The sequence below is a fragment of the Pelodiscus sinensis genome, chromosome 6 (assembly GCF_052426305.1).
Source record: "Pelodiscus sinensis isolate ZL-2025 chromosome 6, ASM5242630v1, whole genome shotgun sequence".
Taxonomy (NCBI): Eukaryota; Metazoa; Chordata; order Testudines; family Trionychidae; genus Pelodiscus; species Pelodiscus sinensis.
In genome coordinates, this window is record NC_143057.1 from 127,386,059 (window position 1) to 127,402,035 (window position 15,977).

The window sequence follows — 15,977 nt, forward strand, 5'->3', positions numbered from 1 at the left end:
TGTTTGCCTGCCTGGCTTCCTAATACACTTGAAATGCAGAGCCGCAGCAGGGGTAGGTCCTGGACCCACTGTGAGATGGGACTGAGCCAGGCTGCTGGCCAGTCTGCTAGAAAATGTACTAGTGGGATAGGGGAAAAAATGTGTGTAATCTCTAGCATTAACCTTTAAGCTTTTGCTAATCGGTTAATTAACTACACTCTTACATCCCTACTTCAAACTTCTGATTAAAATGCTGCCTGTCGTTCATGTAGAACAGTGATTCTTAGAAGTCGTTAGTTACTGCCTTTACAACGGTTCTTCAGTAAGGCCCTCTTGTTAGTTAGTTCCCAGAGCCTTTGTGTAGGATTCTCCCTCACGCAGCTGGCAGCGACTAGATGTGCACAGATGCTGCACTTTACTTGGTGTGCACTTGAAGAATATGTTGAAGAGTCTGAATTGCAGCTGACGACTGACAGTTGTTAAATTAGCCTCGTAGTTGCATACCTGTTGGGGCAAGAGCTGCTGCCCATGTACAGTCATATAGCTCCAACTCGCACCAGTTGAAGTGGCCTCCCTGGTTTTAGGTCAAAATGTTATGGTATAAGAATGAGATGGATGCGCCTTTCCTCAGCGAAATGTGCAGAAGGCAAAGGGCGTGTGACGCATCAGAGGCCGAGCCCTAGATATCAGCTGGTTAATCTGCCAGTATTTCTGTAAAAGCGACTATTTACACACCCGCATCGGGCTTCCCAACAGTGCTGCTAGAAAGGACTAGCTGTAGTTCAAGGCAGCTAACGTTTACTTAGACTGGCTTTTCAAAGGCACTTGGCATTGCCTTAGCTCTGTTTGCATTTACTTCAGTGGGAGCACAGCAATGCTAAGCACTTCTGAAATCTATCCTAACACTTCTAGTGGGACTTACATGCTTTGAGAAACTTACTTGGCAGCCAGACCCAGTGGAGGAAACTACTTTGTCATCTTGTTTTTTTTTTTTTTTGGAAAGAGGAAGATTAACGCAGTGAAACTTACTACCTCTGACTAGCTTATGCAGGTTACTAATATTTGACCGTCACAGTACACTGCCTTGTGTTGCTGGAGTGGTAGAGTTCACTGGGACGGAACCAGTGATTGGAGGAAAACAAATTTGCGTTTTAGCTGCACTTGCTATGCTCTTGCTGCACTTGCTCTTGCTGACTCAACTGCTGGCCTCCTATGGAATGTGCATGCTGAAATGACTTCATTGTGTCTGTGCCAGGGACCAGGGTTATGTTGCTTCTGGGCGATTGCTCTGCAAGTGTTTGGAAGTGAAAACTACCACCCCCTCAGAATCCAGACCTGTGATCATATTGCTGCTTTCTGTTCTCTGCCTTGCAGGAAACAGGTTTTGGCTACCAAGGCTGAGGCGGAAAAGGATGGTGTGAAGGTCCCCACTACGCTGGCAGAGTACTGCATCAAAACTAAAGTGCCTTCCAATGACAACAGTTCAGATTTGCTTTATGACGACTTGTATGACGACGACATTGACGATGAAGACGAGGAGGAGGAAGATGCTGAGTGTTATGATGATGATGATTCTGGCAACGAAGAGTCGTGACCTGCTCCCTACATACCCCTGTACTGCCCTGCCGACTCAGGCCCAAAGGGAGCAGTGATAACCTAGCAACAGTCCAGCAAAAAATACACGGGGGAAATCAACAAACTCTTGTCTCCTGCTGTACGGATCTCTGATTGCTCTTTTTTATGGACCTCTGAGAGAGGGAGAGAGAGAGACCCTTCACAGAATGTCTGAATTCTTGCATTCTTAACCCCTTCATCACTGTATTATGATTTCTTTTTTTAAGAAAAACTCCCCCTTTTGCTTCTCTACGAAACGTTCACGGTGAAACAGGTTTGGTCTGTGTTTAGATTCTTTAATTAAACACAGTCTTGCATTGAGATGTTTAATGTATTTAACGCTGGAAACGAACCATTGGAAGTTGGGTCGTTAGGAGTTCACAATTGCTGCATTTACTGGGAAGAAAATACAAACAAAAAACCACAAAAAAGCAAATTGCCAAGGTTTAGCTGCTCCATTTACAATACTAGCGTGTGCACATTTGTGTAGCTTTGTGGTGGTGGTTTTTTCCTTTTTTCAAGGCTTGGGGCAGAGAATGTAAGCTGCTGTGTATTGAGCTTGATGGAATGTCTCTTACTGAAAGGTACAGTACTCCTTTTCAGCCTGTTGTAGTTAGGAAGTAGACAGCCTTGAGTCCAGAGGGCAGGATCAACTGCCTTTTTTACAAGGTGTGTGATGTTGAACCCTGAATAAACACTTAACGCTTCACATGTGTATAACTGAGCCCTGGGTTCCTATTTATTTGTCAGATTGGTTGGGGCTTAAAACTACCGATGCTGTTCGTTAGAATGCTGCTGAGCTCTGCTGCTGGCTCCCACGTGGGGAGGGAGTGGTGAAAATACCAACTTAAATCTTCACGTCCTTCAGAAGGCAAATCGGCTTCCTTCCAAGTGGTGGCAGGGTCCGTCAGCCAGTATTAGTCAGTGTCTAGAATCTGCCATTTTCAACAAGCTGCTACACCTCGAGAGTCCAGCCTGTGCGTTGGGCATAGCTGCCACGTGCTCTGTTCTGCACCCGGAATGCCTGTTGGCTTTCAGCATCTTTCTTTTGGTTTGTTGCAAGGGGGGAGACGAGAGTTGTGAGCCTGCAAATGGTAGCCCCCCCTCCTCTCCCCCACAACTTGCTGCTGGAAACTCGGGGGCTTGAGGCAGCATCCAAAAATCCATTGGGCAACAAGGCCCTCAAGACCTAGAACTACCAGTCCAACCTTCCCCAGGCCTCTCGGAGTCAAGCCAAGACTGGCCTCGTTACTGGAGAGGGAAAGGGGATCCCGATGACAAGCTTTGTTTGGGTCACGTAGCCCTTGATCCTCAAGCCACCGCTTCAGCCAGGAACAAGATGCGTATTACCCCACCCCATGGGCAGAGGGTAGCTCAGTGTCTTTGGCTTGGAAACGGCTGCTGCTAGGCTGTCAGCGTGTTTTAGTGAGATGCAAAGTTCAGGCAGCTCAGGCGGCCAGGAGCTCCTCCGGGCTTACGACCATCCCGGACTTGAATTTTCTGAAGAATTTGATTGCTTCACCCAGATCCCATCCCAGACCTATGATCAAGTACTCTTATGGGTCGGCTGCAGGGTGGCGCCCTGCGTCCATCTTCGGGACGACTTTCTGCCCCCTGGGCTAGGATGGCATCTCAGTATACTGAGCTTCTAATCCCTACTCTAGTGGCGTGGGGGTGATTTGCAGCCCGTGCTGCTGCTCTGGTGTCAGTGGGAGTTTTGCCTGTGAGGGTGGGGGAGGTAAGGATAGATGTAGCAGGCATTTTGAGTCATCTTTAACAACATGACCAGAAAAAGCACCCTGTTGTATTTTGATTAAAGGCAGCCGCCAGCATAAATATGCATTCCCCCTACCCAGATCTTCATGCTGGAGGCAAGGACCTAACAGGCTGCCTGCATGCTTGGCATTCCCATAGGAGCTAGCACTTCTCCAAAAGCAGTCGATTGGGTTCTGCAGAGTCCCACAAACCTTTACCCACGCTCTCCAGGAGGGGAAACCTTTTTCCTGCAGCACTTTGGAGTTAGCGACTGTGTGCATTTAGAGAAGTTACCACTAAAGCAAGAGTGTCTGAAATGTGCACTTCCAGATTGAGCACCTGGTGTGTGCTAGCTTCTTAAAAGCCCGTAGGAATGTACAGTATAGTTAGATTGGAAGAACCAAGCTCCTAGCTCTCAAACTCTATGGGAATCGTTGTGAGACAGTTGGTGCTTCCTAGGGAAACTAACCTCACTTTTATTTTTGCAGTGATGGTGGTGAAGGGGATGGGTGTCACTTAAGACAGGGAAGCAAACAACCCAATCAATGCAACACCATTTGTGCTGATGACTTGATTTGAAATTGGGGATACTGCATCTTTCAGGATCTTTCCCTTGTACTTTGACAGTCTTCACTGTGTACTCTCCAGTGACTTGTATTCTCAAGCTTGGTGTTGTAAGATGCATTATGATTTTTACCTTTTTTTTTTAACAACCTATTCTGAGAGCTCCTACATTAGCAAGATTAACTTCTCTCCCTCCTTCCCCCTGCAGTGTCATCGCTTGTTGACTTGCTGGTTTCCTTTTCAAGATACAAACAACCGAAGTATGACTCTGAAACTATTTAAGAGATTATGAGGAAAATGTTTACCTGACCGGTGTATTTTTTTTCTTAACTCCTCCTCTCCAACCAATGTTGACGTTTACATTTATAATTAAAGTGCAGTTTTCAACCATTCTGAAACCAGCAGGGTGCACTAGATTTTCTTAGTAGTTTTCTTAGCTGAAAATCCTAGGTGTTTTTTTCTTTTTCTTCAATATAATTTACCAGAAAGGATTAACTGATGCATTTTGTGTTTGTCTTTTCCTTCAGTAGTTTATTTTGTCTTTTCTGCACATCTGTCTACTAATAAAATGTGAAATAAAAATATCCCTGTATTATGTCTGTCAACCAGACCAGTTTATTGCATAGGTTAAAAGCTCTGATTGCCAAAGAGGGTCCGTCTAGCCATCAGACTGGTTGAAAGATCTAGAACCTGCTCCCAAAATGTGTTAGCTTTTAGCATTAATGTCAAGGTGGGGAAAATAAATCTCAACATCCTTAAGAATGGCCAGAGGACACTGGAGAAATGCCCTGTGTTCTAAGCTACAGCACTACGATTGGCAAACTGCTCTTAGCACCGAAAGGTAAGGCTGGGAGGGACCTTGAGCTGATCTAGTCCAACTGAGCCCTGAGCCATGAAGTGGAAAGGGTAAGTGTAACTGATCAAGTTGAGAGGATTTCTGCACTTGTAGAATGCAGGTTTGTTTTCTTAGTACGATCCGGGTACCAAGACTAGTGTTAATCCAGTGTCTCAATTGCCTAAATGTATTTTGCTAATCCAGGGCTAATGGGGAGGAGGGATAGCTCAGTGGTTTGAACATTGGTCTGCTCAACCTGGGGTTGTGAGTTCGAGAGGCCCATTTGGGGCAAAAATTTGTTAAGGGTGGTACCTGCCTTCACAGCAGGACTTGCACTTGATGACAGTTCAAGGTCCCTTCCAGGTCCCTGGCCGGGTTGATTTAGATGGGATTGGTCCTGCCTAGAGCGGAGGGCTGGACTTGACGACCTTCTGAGGTCTCTTCCAGTTCTATGATTCTATGATAAGGGGATGGTTGGATGAAATAACATGATCTTGGTAACTAATTGACCATTCATTATAGGGAACTTTGTGGGTGTCTGGCTGGTGAGTCTTGCCCACATGCTCAGGGTTCAGCTGATCGCCATATTTGGGGTCAGGAAGGAATTTTCCTCCAGGGTAGATTGGCAGAGGCCCTGGAGGTTTTTCGCCTTCCTCTGTAGCATTGGGCACAGATCACAGCTGAAGGACTCTCTGCATGTTGGGGCCTTCAAAGTATTTGAAGGCTTCAATATCTGAGACATAGGTGAGAGGATTATTCTAGGAGGGGTGGGCGAGATTCTGTGGCCTGCACTGTGCAGGGGGTCAGACTAGATGATCATAATGGTCCCTTCTGACCTTAAAGTCTATGAGTTCTAGGAGATAGGCAATCTCCATTAATTAAAATTTATTTAATTTAGGGCCAGAGCTTGTTGCAGTTACTGTAACATTTGTAGTAGTGCTTGGCTCTCATTAAAAATCTGCAGCACAGAAACCGGCCTAGGGTCCCTGCTAGGCTTCTGTCTGCTCTTAAGTCAAGACATAGTTGAAGAAGGCTGGTGTCGTGGTGGGCCAGGGTTGCCTGCTTGTTCTAAAACTGTCTCTCTGTTCCCTTCCCCTATAATTTGCTGATGTTCTAAACACATGCTAAAATTAGAGGCAGTGCTCATGTGAACTGGCCCTGATTTCTTTGAGCAAATACCTACGTGTGACCTGTCGTCATGCAAGTGTTGCTTAGGATAGTTCACCTGTTAGGTGAGGTATTTTTGAGCTGTAGCAAGCTGTCTTCATGCAAGTGCCTGCTGTATAAGTGCAGCTGTGGGCAGATGGTACTGCCTGGTACTCCATGCCAGCACCTCCAGTCAGAGCTCAACAACTTTTTCCCTGGAGTACTAGGACTTTTTTAAACAAAAGCCCTGCATTGGACACATTCGATTGGTATCAAAGCTAATGGAGTACTTCCATGTCTATGTACCATGGTCAGGCTGCTGCCAAAGGCGGTTACCAATTTGTTATGCAAACAGGAGAGAAGATCTAGTCCAGCTGTGGCCAATCTGTAGCTGGGGAGCTGCATGTGGTTCTTGTCTTCTCCTCCCTCTCCCCCCCCCCCCCCCCCCAAACAGCCTGTTCCTCCTGGCTCTCACTGGAGCAGGGGAACGGTCCGGCATGGCTGTTTAAAGAGGGAGTATAAAGGTGGCATCAGCTGCCAGGAGCCTGATGTTGCCAAAAAGCCTCTAAATGTGTTTTCTTAAAAGGGCAGACTTTTTTTTGGGGGGGGGGGGGGGGGGGGAGGTTGACAACTTTGCCCTGCCTCTTTGGATCCATTGCTGTATTGGCTCGTTGCCTGGAATGGGTCGGCCACCCCCATGCACTCATCACTAACTGAAGCTGTTGCAGGGCCTGTGAAGAAAGCAGCAGCTTTGGAAGCTGTATATGAACACAGACTTGCAGGTGTGGGAACTACCTACATTCCCCCCAGCTTAGCTGAGCCAAAGTGTTATAGCCTGGTCAGTACAGTAGCAAGGAGGCAGGGCTGCTGCTAGTGCTTTTCACAGTGCCAGAAAACCTGCTGCCTTTCAACTTTGAAGGCAAGTCTGCACTGCAGTTAAACCTTGGGAGCCTGAGTCAGTGCCAGGGCCAGCTGTGGGGTTTACTGGCAGTGTTGGCATTAGTCCATGCTTGAGCCCAGCGAACATCTCTACTGCAACCCCACAGCACCCTAGATTATGTGGCTAACTGCAGTGCAGATACCAGAAGCCTTAATTGCGATTAGTAGCTGAGTCAGCTGACAAATGAAGGAGCCAGGTAGCTCTAAACTTGGAGTCATGTCAACAAAAGCACCACACTGCCCTAAAAGGGACGGGCTTAGCCTTTCATGCTGGAAGCTGCTCGCTGCACTGCTCCGCTGTGGAATGCTACTAAACCCTTGTTCCCATTTCTGCACGGTTAGGGCACAGCCTTGTGGTGCTTTTGTCTAGCACCCGCCTATAATGGTCAGCAAACAAAGCCCACCAGTGACATCTCTTTGACCGCCATAGCCTCATCGTGTAGATTCCCAATACTGGTCCCTCTATTTTGTCCATCTATGTGCAGAATAAATGCTACATTCACCACCCAAGGCTGAGCACACCTACTAATCAATCAGCAGGGCAGCATTTGATTCTCCCATGTGGCCACCCCAGCGCACAGCTTACAGGGACCATGGTCTCAAGACAATTTCTTGTGCCCTGGGAGAGCAAACCTGGCCTCTTGCTCAGTAAACTGGTTGGAGCCATGCATAGTAGTGGGTGACATTCATCTCCACCCACCATGTACATTGTAAAATGGTGCTGGGAGAGCCTGCTGAATGAGAATTGGTAAGCAGAGGTGGAGCTGTTGTATAAATTTTACTTGTTTGAATTTCCTAGAGAGGCCTATGAATACCACATTCAGCAGGGCAATTACAGCTCTAACTTTCCTCCCTTCCACCTCCCATGAACTGGTGGTTCCTAGTGTTTACCAGTCTCTAGGTTTAGTCCAGAAAGCGCTTCCTACAACCACGAACACTCTCTGCTTCATGTTGGAATCAGATGCAGAAGAGCCTAAGTGAAGAGGCAGCCTGAAGGAAAAGCAGTTTTCAGGCTTGCATTGCCTTTGTAAAGTTTGGCCCCTAAACATACACCCATTTTTCCTATGGGAGAGTCATTAACTGACAGACTGAGGTAACTGGAAAGAAAGCTGACCTTGCATATTCCCACCTGGAAGCATTAAAAGATGCAGTGTGCACAGGGCAAAATGCTATGGCACAAGAGTGTTCTGCCGCTTGGCAGTACATAAGTCCTGGAGACGTGATTCAACTGAAGATCCACCATGAAAACACCAAGCCAAAGTGCCATTCCTCAATTAGACAGCCCTAAGTAAATCCTAAAATTCAGGAGCTTCATAGTCTTCCTTGGTGATGTCTAGCACACAGCAAAAGGCCTCTGCTGCCCACCTCTGGCCAACTGCAGCTCAACCTTGATCGAGCATTTATTTGTGCACACAGATTAGATCCAGAGCTAACAGAGTTGGGTTGACAGCTGGCCTTTAAGTGTTCTGTATTCATGGCTTACCAGGGCCATATTCAGCCTAGAGTAAGATGCTGCTTGTACCCTAGCAGCCTCTGCCAGCAATAGTCAGGAGCTGAAGGCAACAGTAAGATGTGTATTAAAGATTCAAAACTAGCCACCTTAGGCTAAACCCAGACTCCGGTCAGGGGCTGCTCTTCCACATCCTACGATTGAAGAAAGATGCCAGGACAGAGTCCCCACTGCAAAAGGAGCCAGTAACATTTCCGGTGACTTTCCTGGGACTTCAGCCAAGCAGCAGCAGCTCCTGCCTCATCCTTTAAGAGCTTTGGAAGGCAGCTCTGATCAATGGCTCCAGTGCATTCATGCTGGCTGGAGCTGCCAGCATATCCTGCAGCATGGGGCCAGTTTTTTCTCTCATTTAAGGAGGATTTATCCTTGGATGTTGACAGCTTTTTTAAAAGGCCCAACAGTTCTATCCACTAAGCTACATTTCTGGGGGAGCAAAATGCAGAGGAGAGGACCAGCATGAAGTCCATCTGCTGAAAAAGCAGGGAGGCAATGCAATGAAGAAGGGTGATGCTACTTCCGTTGAATGGGGTTGTAGAGTCTCACAAATCCGCACAGCGCTCCATCCAACTAGCAGGGATCCAGCTAAGTACCCAATCCTGAACAGGCACCAGTGCCCTTGAAGGCACAAGCAGTGCAATCTCGCTCACCCCTTCTCCCCAAAACCCCACACCCTCAGCCCTGTCCCTTTGTCAGCAGGAAGGGGAAGGGTTCTAGAAGCCAACTGCTCCTTGTGTCTTTGTGAATGGAGACAGCAAACACCGGTTATACGCTCAGATCTTTATTATTAGATGGAGTAAGGGCTAAAAAGAAATGAAACTTCTAAAACATTCACCGTACTGGTGCAGGATAGGAAGGACCAAGAGCTTCCTCCATCAGTATTTAAAAAAATGGGGAGGGATAAGAAGTTTCCATCCATTAGCTCTGGGTATCCTGGGCGGGGTGGTTTGGGACAAGAAAAGGTACAAAACACAGCTTAGACTTTTATTTAAGAAACCGCTACATAGTTTTGCCTAATGATGCAAGGAGTGTCCAGGACACACTGACTGAGCCATCCAAAGTCTCTTGCTAGAGAAACAAAAAACCCTGTCCAATTTTTTTTATTTATTTAAAAATCGTGAAATAAAAAGATGACACTGCAGCTCGTGGCCATGGTAACAAAACTGTCCACGAGAGTTAGTGTTCTGCACCAGAGGTGGCGGAGGAGGCTGGGGAGGGCCCACAAAACAGGTTTTTAAAAAGTAACAGCTACATCTGAAAGAAAAAAATAAAACCAACAGAACCCTTGATTCATCTTTTGGGTCAGGCCTTCCCATCTGCCTGAACTAAGAACTGTGTTAAATTAATGGGGCTCCTTCAACAAAAATGGCACAGTTTGTCTTTTGACAGTGTAAAGCCTATAGAGCTTTAAATAAAACACAAAGGGCGATGCCCTGGTGCAGAATGGAAGTGAATAATTAATTCTCCCTACAAAGAAAATAAAACAGGCTGCAAAGATGCAGAAACCACATTTAGGCTCTATTACATTTACAAATACATACATAAATATATTACATACAATAGCAACTCAAAGAGGAAGCGGGCGAGAGTCACAAAGATGGCTGGCTGCAGTTCTCCCCGCACAGACGTTTGGCTGAGCAGTTACTTTTTCTCTTAATAGTTCCAGGAATGGGCATCGGCTTTTTCTTCTCTCAGTCTCTTCCTGCCCCCCCTTCCTTTTTTCGGGTTTTAGTTTGTCCAGTATGGAGAAGTGCCATAGGCGGTTTTGGTAGCCTGAGACTTTTGCTGCATGGTACTTGGCTGATTGCGCTGGCTAGATCCACCCTGGGGAGAAATGAAAAGGGAGTACACGTTTAGGCAGATGCCACCAGGCCTGGATCCCTTGTCCAGAAGCCTCAGGGAGAACACTGCATGTATTACTTGGGAGCGGGAAAAGACCTGCCTGCAGAAAACTACTCAGAAGAGGCATGTAAAGCCAAGAAAGTTGAAGTTGGATGGACAACGGAGGAGCTGCCAGGGAGGGCCAGGATGCCACCAGGGGAACCGGCGGGGGCTTCTTTTGCTGCTAGCTGTATTTCTTGTATGGTCACAGAACCATTGTGACAGTTGTAAACAACTTTGTGGCCTGCCCAGGAAAGGAAAGTGTCACTGTGCTGGCTGCAAGGGCTGCTTGCCTCTGCACGGAGGGAAAGGCTGCCACAAAGCCATGGTAGCCTGTTGGGAATGCATCTCCCCCACCCCGCCCCTGGCTACATGGAAGCTCAGCCTGCGTTACCCAGCGAATGGGCAGAGCAGACAGGAACAGGACAGAGAACCTGTGGTGGGTGGGATCAGTTTAGCCACAACTATCAGCCAAAGAGCAGCTAGTGACTTTGAGCAGGGCCTCAGCAAAGCAGCAGGGACTGGCACTCACCTGCCCGTCTTGCTGAAGGTGGTGATGCAGCATCTGGGAATGGGGCTGCTGATGTGCAGGCAGGATATGCAGGAAAGGGGCTGGAGCATAACCTGGGGCAGCACCAGGGTTCAAGGGGCCAGTGGATCCAAGAGCAGACGGCAGGCTGAAAGGAGGCGGTGTCCCAGCATGGAATCCCTGCTTGTCAAACGTCTGCGGGAAGGCAACAGGGAAGAGGTTAGACCCTCCCCCAAGTGCCCTTGTAATTGCCCGGGACCCAAGATCACCCACGACAGACACGATGTTGCACCTGCTGTGAACAGCAGACAACGGCCTCTTGGCTTCTCCAAACCATTTCACAGGCTTGAGACGTGCAGGGATTTCCTGCGCATTCCATGCAGTGCAGCGGAGCAACTGGTTCTTGGCAATCAACATGCACAGCCCCAAGTCGGGAAATATTTAAGCCAGTCAGGGCTGCTCAGGAAACATGGCGGAAGAGCTCCCAGCAGGACTAAACCCCTCGCACCTGGTGGTGACCAGCAGACTTGAGGTCTGCTGCCCTGGTTCAGAAAAGTACAGCCCCGCACATCAGACACACAGGAGCAGATCCCACCCGCGGGCACTTAAAGGGCGCAGGGATTCCACGCTCCAGAGACCAATAGGGAATTCGTATTTAGCCCCATTCATTCCACAGCCCTTCCTTTCCCTGGAACGGGGGACTGGCTGCACCGCAGACAGCACAAGACAGCGGCACTGGGTGGAAGATGGAGAGACCTGGTACCACACACAGCCCAAGAGGAACAGAGGAAGTCAATGGCCAGCAGTACTGATCTGTTTCTGGACAGGAGCGCATGTCCACACAGTCCAGTCTGCCTTGAATGGATGTTCTGGCCCTGCAGCAGGACTGTGCAGCCCTGAGGCGTGTGACAGCGCCCCGGGACTCAACGGAAGTCGGGCAATCGTACAGGAATCTGCGCGTCCACATTAGCAGCCTTTGTCGTGAGGCGTATGGCAAGAGCAGGCTAAAGATGCAGAGGGGCAGTGGTGTCAAGGGAGACGTGAGGAAGCCGCCTCTCAAATCAGCGAAGTGACTGCTGGAGAAGCCAGAGTATGATTACCCCGTGGAGCGGGGCTGAAAGATCACCAGCAGCCAAGAAGCTCCCTGAGAGGACGAGTCCTGCTGAAATGACACTGGCCAATGGGCCGACCACCTTACCCGTGGGCATGGGATGGCATGTTCATGCTTCTCAAAGAATGAGCCATAGCTCCTCACCTGAGTCTTGTTATAGACTGAGCCACTGATATCAGGCACACCTGTGTTACTTGAGGTCACAGAAACACCTGGAAAACAAAAAGCCGCTGACGACGAAGAGCCAAAGGCAACCCGACCTGAACCTCTCTTCTCCTTGCCCCCGTCTGTGCGGCTACTCCAGCCCCTCTAATTCCTCACAATAGGAGTCATAAGAAAGTACAAAGGCCGATTTTCTGAGCTCCCTTTATAAAGCAGGAGCGAGCGCCCCCAGGGCCTGCTGGCCCACGCCCTCTCTCCACAAGCTACCTCGCCTCACCAGGTAGGAGCTAAGGGCGCTGAACGCTCACGTAGATGAGGAGAACTCAGTGGGCCCCTTGTATTAGGGCACCTGTGAAAAGACACCGTGTGGTTCTCCAGTCCACGGTTACTGAAGCAACTAGCGTGGCAGGATCAGAACCAAGCAGGGCATCGCCCGCTGGGAGGCTGGCCATTCACTCCCAGTCTGCCCTAGACTCATGGCTCACAACCTGAGCCATTTCACTTACTCAAGAAACAAAGATCAAGGTCAGTGGCCGATGCACAAAGGGACTGAGCTGGCTGGGCGCCCACTGCTCCCAGGGACATGTGAACAAGGCGGAGGATGCAGGTACTGAGGAAGAGCTCTCTGGTGACCAGGTAGGGCACTCTACACGCCTCAAGTGGTCCCACTAACATGCAGAACTTCAGCTTCCAAATCAGCGTTCTGTCCCTTAAGGCATGCAGAGAAAGCCGCCCAGCTACGGGCGGGCACGATTCTTGATGGAGTCTCCAGAGAGTCTGAATCACTAACTGGGAGCTGAAACTTGGCCCCCTTCACCTCAAAAGGTTTTGATTCTGGAGCCTAATCATGAACCACTTCAGCAAGGAGACAGCTGCTCTGGGCTCAGGGCCTAACATTGGTGGAGAGCCACTATGCCTCAACACGAGTGTCCACGGGCGGAGGGAACGGTTGGTTGTTTCTCCCGTGTCACGGACACCAGCCACACGCCACCTGAAAAACGGAGCCCTTGGCTTAGAAGGAACATTTGGGAAATTAAAAGCACTTTGAACGGGAGATGGAGAAACCTTGTGGGGCTTGCCCCACTGACAGCTGGTCGGCATGTGGACCTGACACTGGGAACACTGGGAGCTTGCCCTGCAAGAGCCTGGGCACCTCGGGTCCCCCTCTCTGTTACCTTTCCCAGGTCCAGTGCCGGCAGATTTGTTTTGTGCTTGAGATGACCCACTGTAGCCTCCTTTGCTGTAATCTCCGGTCGCCGTCCCCTGCGTCAAGTCATCATAGCCTGCCAAGGTGGACAAGGCATGGTGCTAAAGTGAGCCAGCTGCTCTGGGGACGTGACATTCAGTGGCCTAGACGCACGGCCCACCAGAGTAACCTTACCCGCTCCATAGCCATGCTGTCCATAGCCGCTCGCCTGCTGGAACGGGGTGGAAGCGGTGTTCAAACTGACACCGGGCTGCTTGGCTGATGCTGGAGGTACCTGGAGCAAAAGGCGTTCTCAGTTAGAGACCAGCACAAAAGCCAGTTCCCACTGCCCTCTAGCGGGAAGATCAGCCCACCTCTCCGCAGGCAGCGCCGGGCTGCCGCTCCCAGCTTTGGCGTGCCAGGAAATCCCTGATTCCTACTGCAGTAACTCAGAGTAGCAGGACCTAGTGCTCTGAGCACGGGACCAGGATGCAGGCCCCAGGAGCTCTAATCCAACTTCCAACCAGACTGCGGTGCAGCCTCGCAAGAGCATGACAGGTCGCCCCTCTTGTGAAAGGAGCCTGGACCCAGGGTCACTTTGCTCTCGGTGCTGGGTAAGGCCCACCCCAGATCAGCTTATAGGTTTAGAAAACCAACAGTGCCAGGAGAGCACAAACCGGAGTCCCCAATCCCGTAACTCAGGGAGCCTGGTATTTACTTTGAACACAAACATACAAAGCCTGGATCCAAGCATCATATATCTAGTAGCCCAATGTCTGTGACTAATGCTGAAACACTGGCTGTTCCCTCTGGGCGGCGCTGCTGCCTCCCGCCGTGGCGCTCGGCCGACTTGTGCACCACTCAGCCGGGCCACTGCGCGGGAGCAAGCAGCGCAAGTGGCTGTTTGGGGTCCGCCCTCCCCATGCAGCACTCTTGCGCTCCCCATGCAGCATGCCTGCGCTGCTTGCTCCCGCACGGCAGCCTGGCTAAGCAGCGCAGAAGTCAGCCGAGCACCATGGTGGGAGGCGAAGGGGTGCGGGGCCTGGACAAGCGTGCATCCCTGACGGAGACAGAGGAGAGCGGAGAGTGAGAGAGGCAGAAGGGGGAGAGATGGAGAGAGAGGCAGGAGGCGGACAAGAACTGAGAGAGAGGGGGAGGCAGTAGGAGGAAGAGAAAGAGACACATGGAGCGAGAGCCCAGAGGCTCAGGAGAGAAGACCGACATGGAGGAGAGACCTGAAAATCCCATCTCATGGCAGGCTAATTGGCTAGTTGTAATAGACTCTCTGCACTTCTGCCTCTAGTTCTTCCTCCTCCCCGGGCACCCCTCCCCTCCCAGGGCCTCTTCCACTCCACAGACTTGGCCCCCAGGTGCTGGTGTAATACTACTGGACTCACTTCTGCAGTTCCTGGATGAACCAACACTCCCCAGCCCCGCAGAGATTTTGACACTGATTACCAAGCTCTGTGCTGTAACTCCACACCATTCATCATTGCCTGCACAAGTTAGATATTACAGTCCTGGCCCTTGGAATTTCCCCCAGTCCTGCATGGGCTCTGTCATCGTACACAGAAGCCACAGAGCAGATGACAAACGTGGACGTCAAGCTGTAACGTTGCCTGCCACGTTGCCGTATGAGAGCTGGCCCTTCGTTCACTGGCCCTGCTCTGCCGGCTAGGGGAGTGGTCAAGGGCTAGGACCGCCCCCAGGCAAAGCTAGCGAAGCACAAACAGGGCAGCAAAGAGTGTAAAGCTGAGGTCCCAGGACTTACAAACATGGTGGGCCCGTACTGGAATGCACTGGGTACTCCTGGCACGCCGGCGTAATAGGGTAACCCAGTGTAGCTGTATCCGGGGGGCAGCGCAGGGTTTAGGAAGGGCTGCTGAGTGGTGTGGTGAGTCTGCGTCTGATTCTGCTGCGGCTGGGCCAGGGTGGTGGCGGGAGCAGGGGAGGCAGAATCCCCACGGCCAAATTTTGTTACATCACCTGCAAGAAAATCCATCCGCTGTTCAGGAGGGTCATTCCTCAGCAAAGGCCAGGCAGGTCCTACAGGCAAGAGGCCGTGTGGTGTTCGCGTCAGGGCAGGGACAGGGTCAGGACTCCTGGGTGCCGTTCTGGCCGCTCACGGTGTAGCGCTGGCCCAGAGGGAGCTCTGTGCCTCAGCCCCCCCCAGTGACAATGGAGGTACCAAGATGGACCCGTCCCTGTGGGTTAGATCTTTGGGGTTTGTCTAGGCTGCGTCCCTCTGTCAGCAGAGAGATGCAGATTAGGCAGGTCGACATTGCAAACGAGGCATAAGGGATCTGTCGAAAAAGGCTTTCTGCCTCAACAGAGCCCCCCCTAGACGGCTGCTTTTTGCCGACAAAGTGCTGAGTCAGCAACACGCAGCGGCCATTTTTATGCAAATTAGGCATGGGATATTTAAATCCCTGCCTCATTTGCAATGTCAATCTGCCTCACCTGCATCCCTCGCCGACAGAGGGACGCAGTCCAGACATACCCTTACAGGAAATGCACTCGAAGCATCAGCTCTGAGTGGCCAAAGAGCGAACCATTCACTTGCCCAGATGGTAACATGCCCTGGCAAAAACCCGCAGGTCACTGCCAGGCCTCCATTTGGCAACCAGACCCGCTGGACCTCTGGCTCCTCCTCGCACCAGGCTCTGGGGAGAGCAGATAACGGTCAGGAAAGGCCAGCCTGCATCTCAGGCCAATGGATTCAAGACACGGGAAGGGAAATTTGCTGCTTAGCCCACAAGAGGCCTTTTA

General features: G+C 50.4%; 2 protein-coding genes across 9 annotated transcripts in view; one reads left to right on the forward strand and one right to left on the reverse strand.

The window, feature by feature from the left end:
* The window catches only part of UBE2R2 (ubiquitin conjugating enzyme E2 R2), a 110,949-nt gene extending 106,445 nt beyond the window's left edge, over positions 1-4,504 (forward strand). For both annotated transcript variants that reach the window (XM_075932786.2, XM_006122995.5), the window contains exon 5: positions 1,354-4,504. In XM_075932786.2, coding sequence (XP_075788901.1) covers positions 1,354-1,573 — 220 coding nt within the window. In that variant the 3' untranslated portion in view covers positions 1,574-4,504. The remainder of the gene's footprint in view (positions 1-1,353) is intronic.
* Positions 4,505-9,836: 5,332 nt separating this feature from the next.
* UBAP2 (ubiquitin associated protein 2) overlaps positions 9,837-15,977 on the reverse strand; it is a 150,319-nt gene continuing 144,178 nt past the window's right edge. For all 7 annotated transcript variants that reach the window (XM_075932779.2, XM_075932781.2, XM_075932780.2 and 4 more), the window contains 6 exons: positions 14,980-15,194; positions 13,404-13,503; positions 13,198-13,305; positions 12,005-12,072; positions 10,753-10,944; positions 9,837-10,163 (listed from right to left, as the gene is read on the reverse strand). In XM_075932779.2, coding sequence (XP_075788894.1) covers positions 10,068-10,163; positions 10,753-10,944; positions 12,005-12,072; positions 13,198-13,305; positions 13,404-13,503; positions 14,980-15,194 — 779 coding nt within the window. In that variant the 3' untranslated portion in view covers positions 9,837-10,067. The remainder of the gene's footprint in view (positions 10,164-10,752; positions 10,945-12,004; positions 12,073-13,197; positions 13,306-13,403; positions 13,504-14,979; positions 15,195-15,977) is intronic.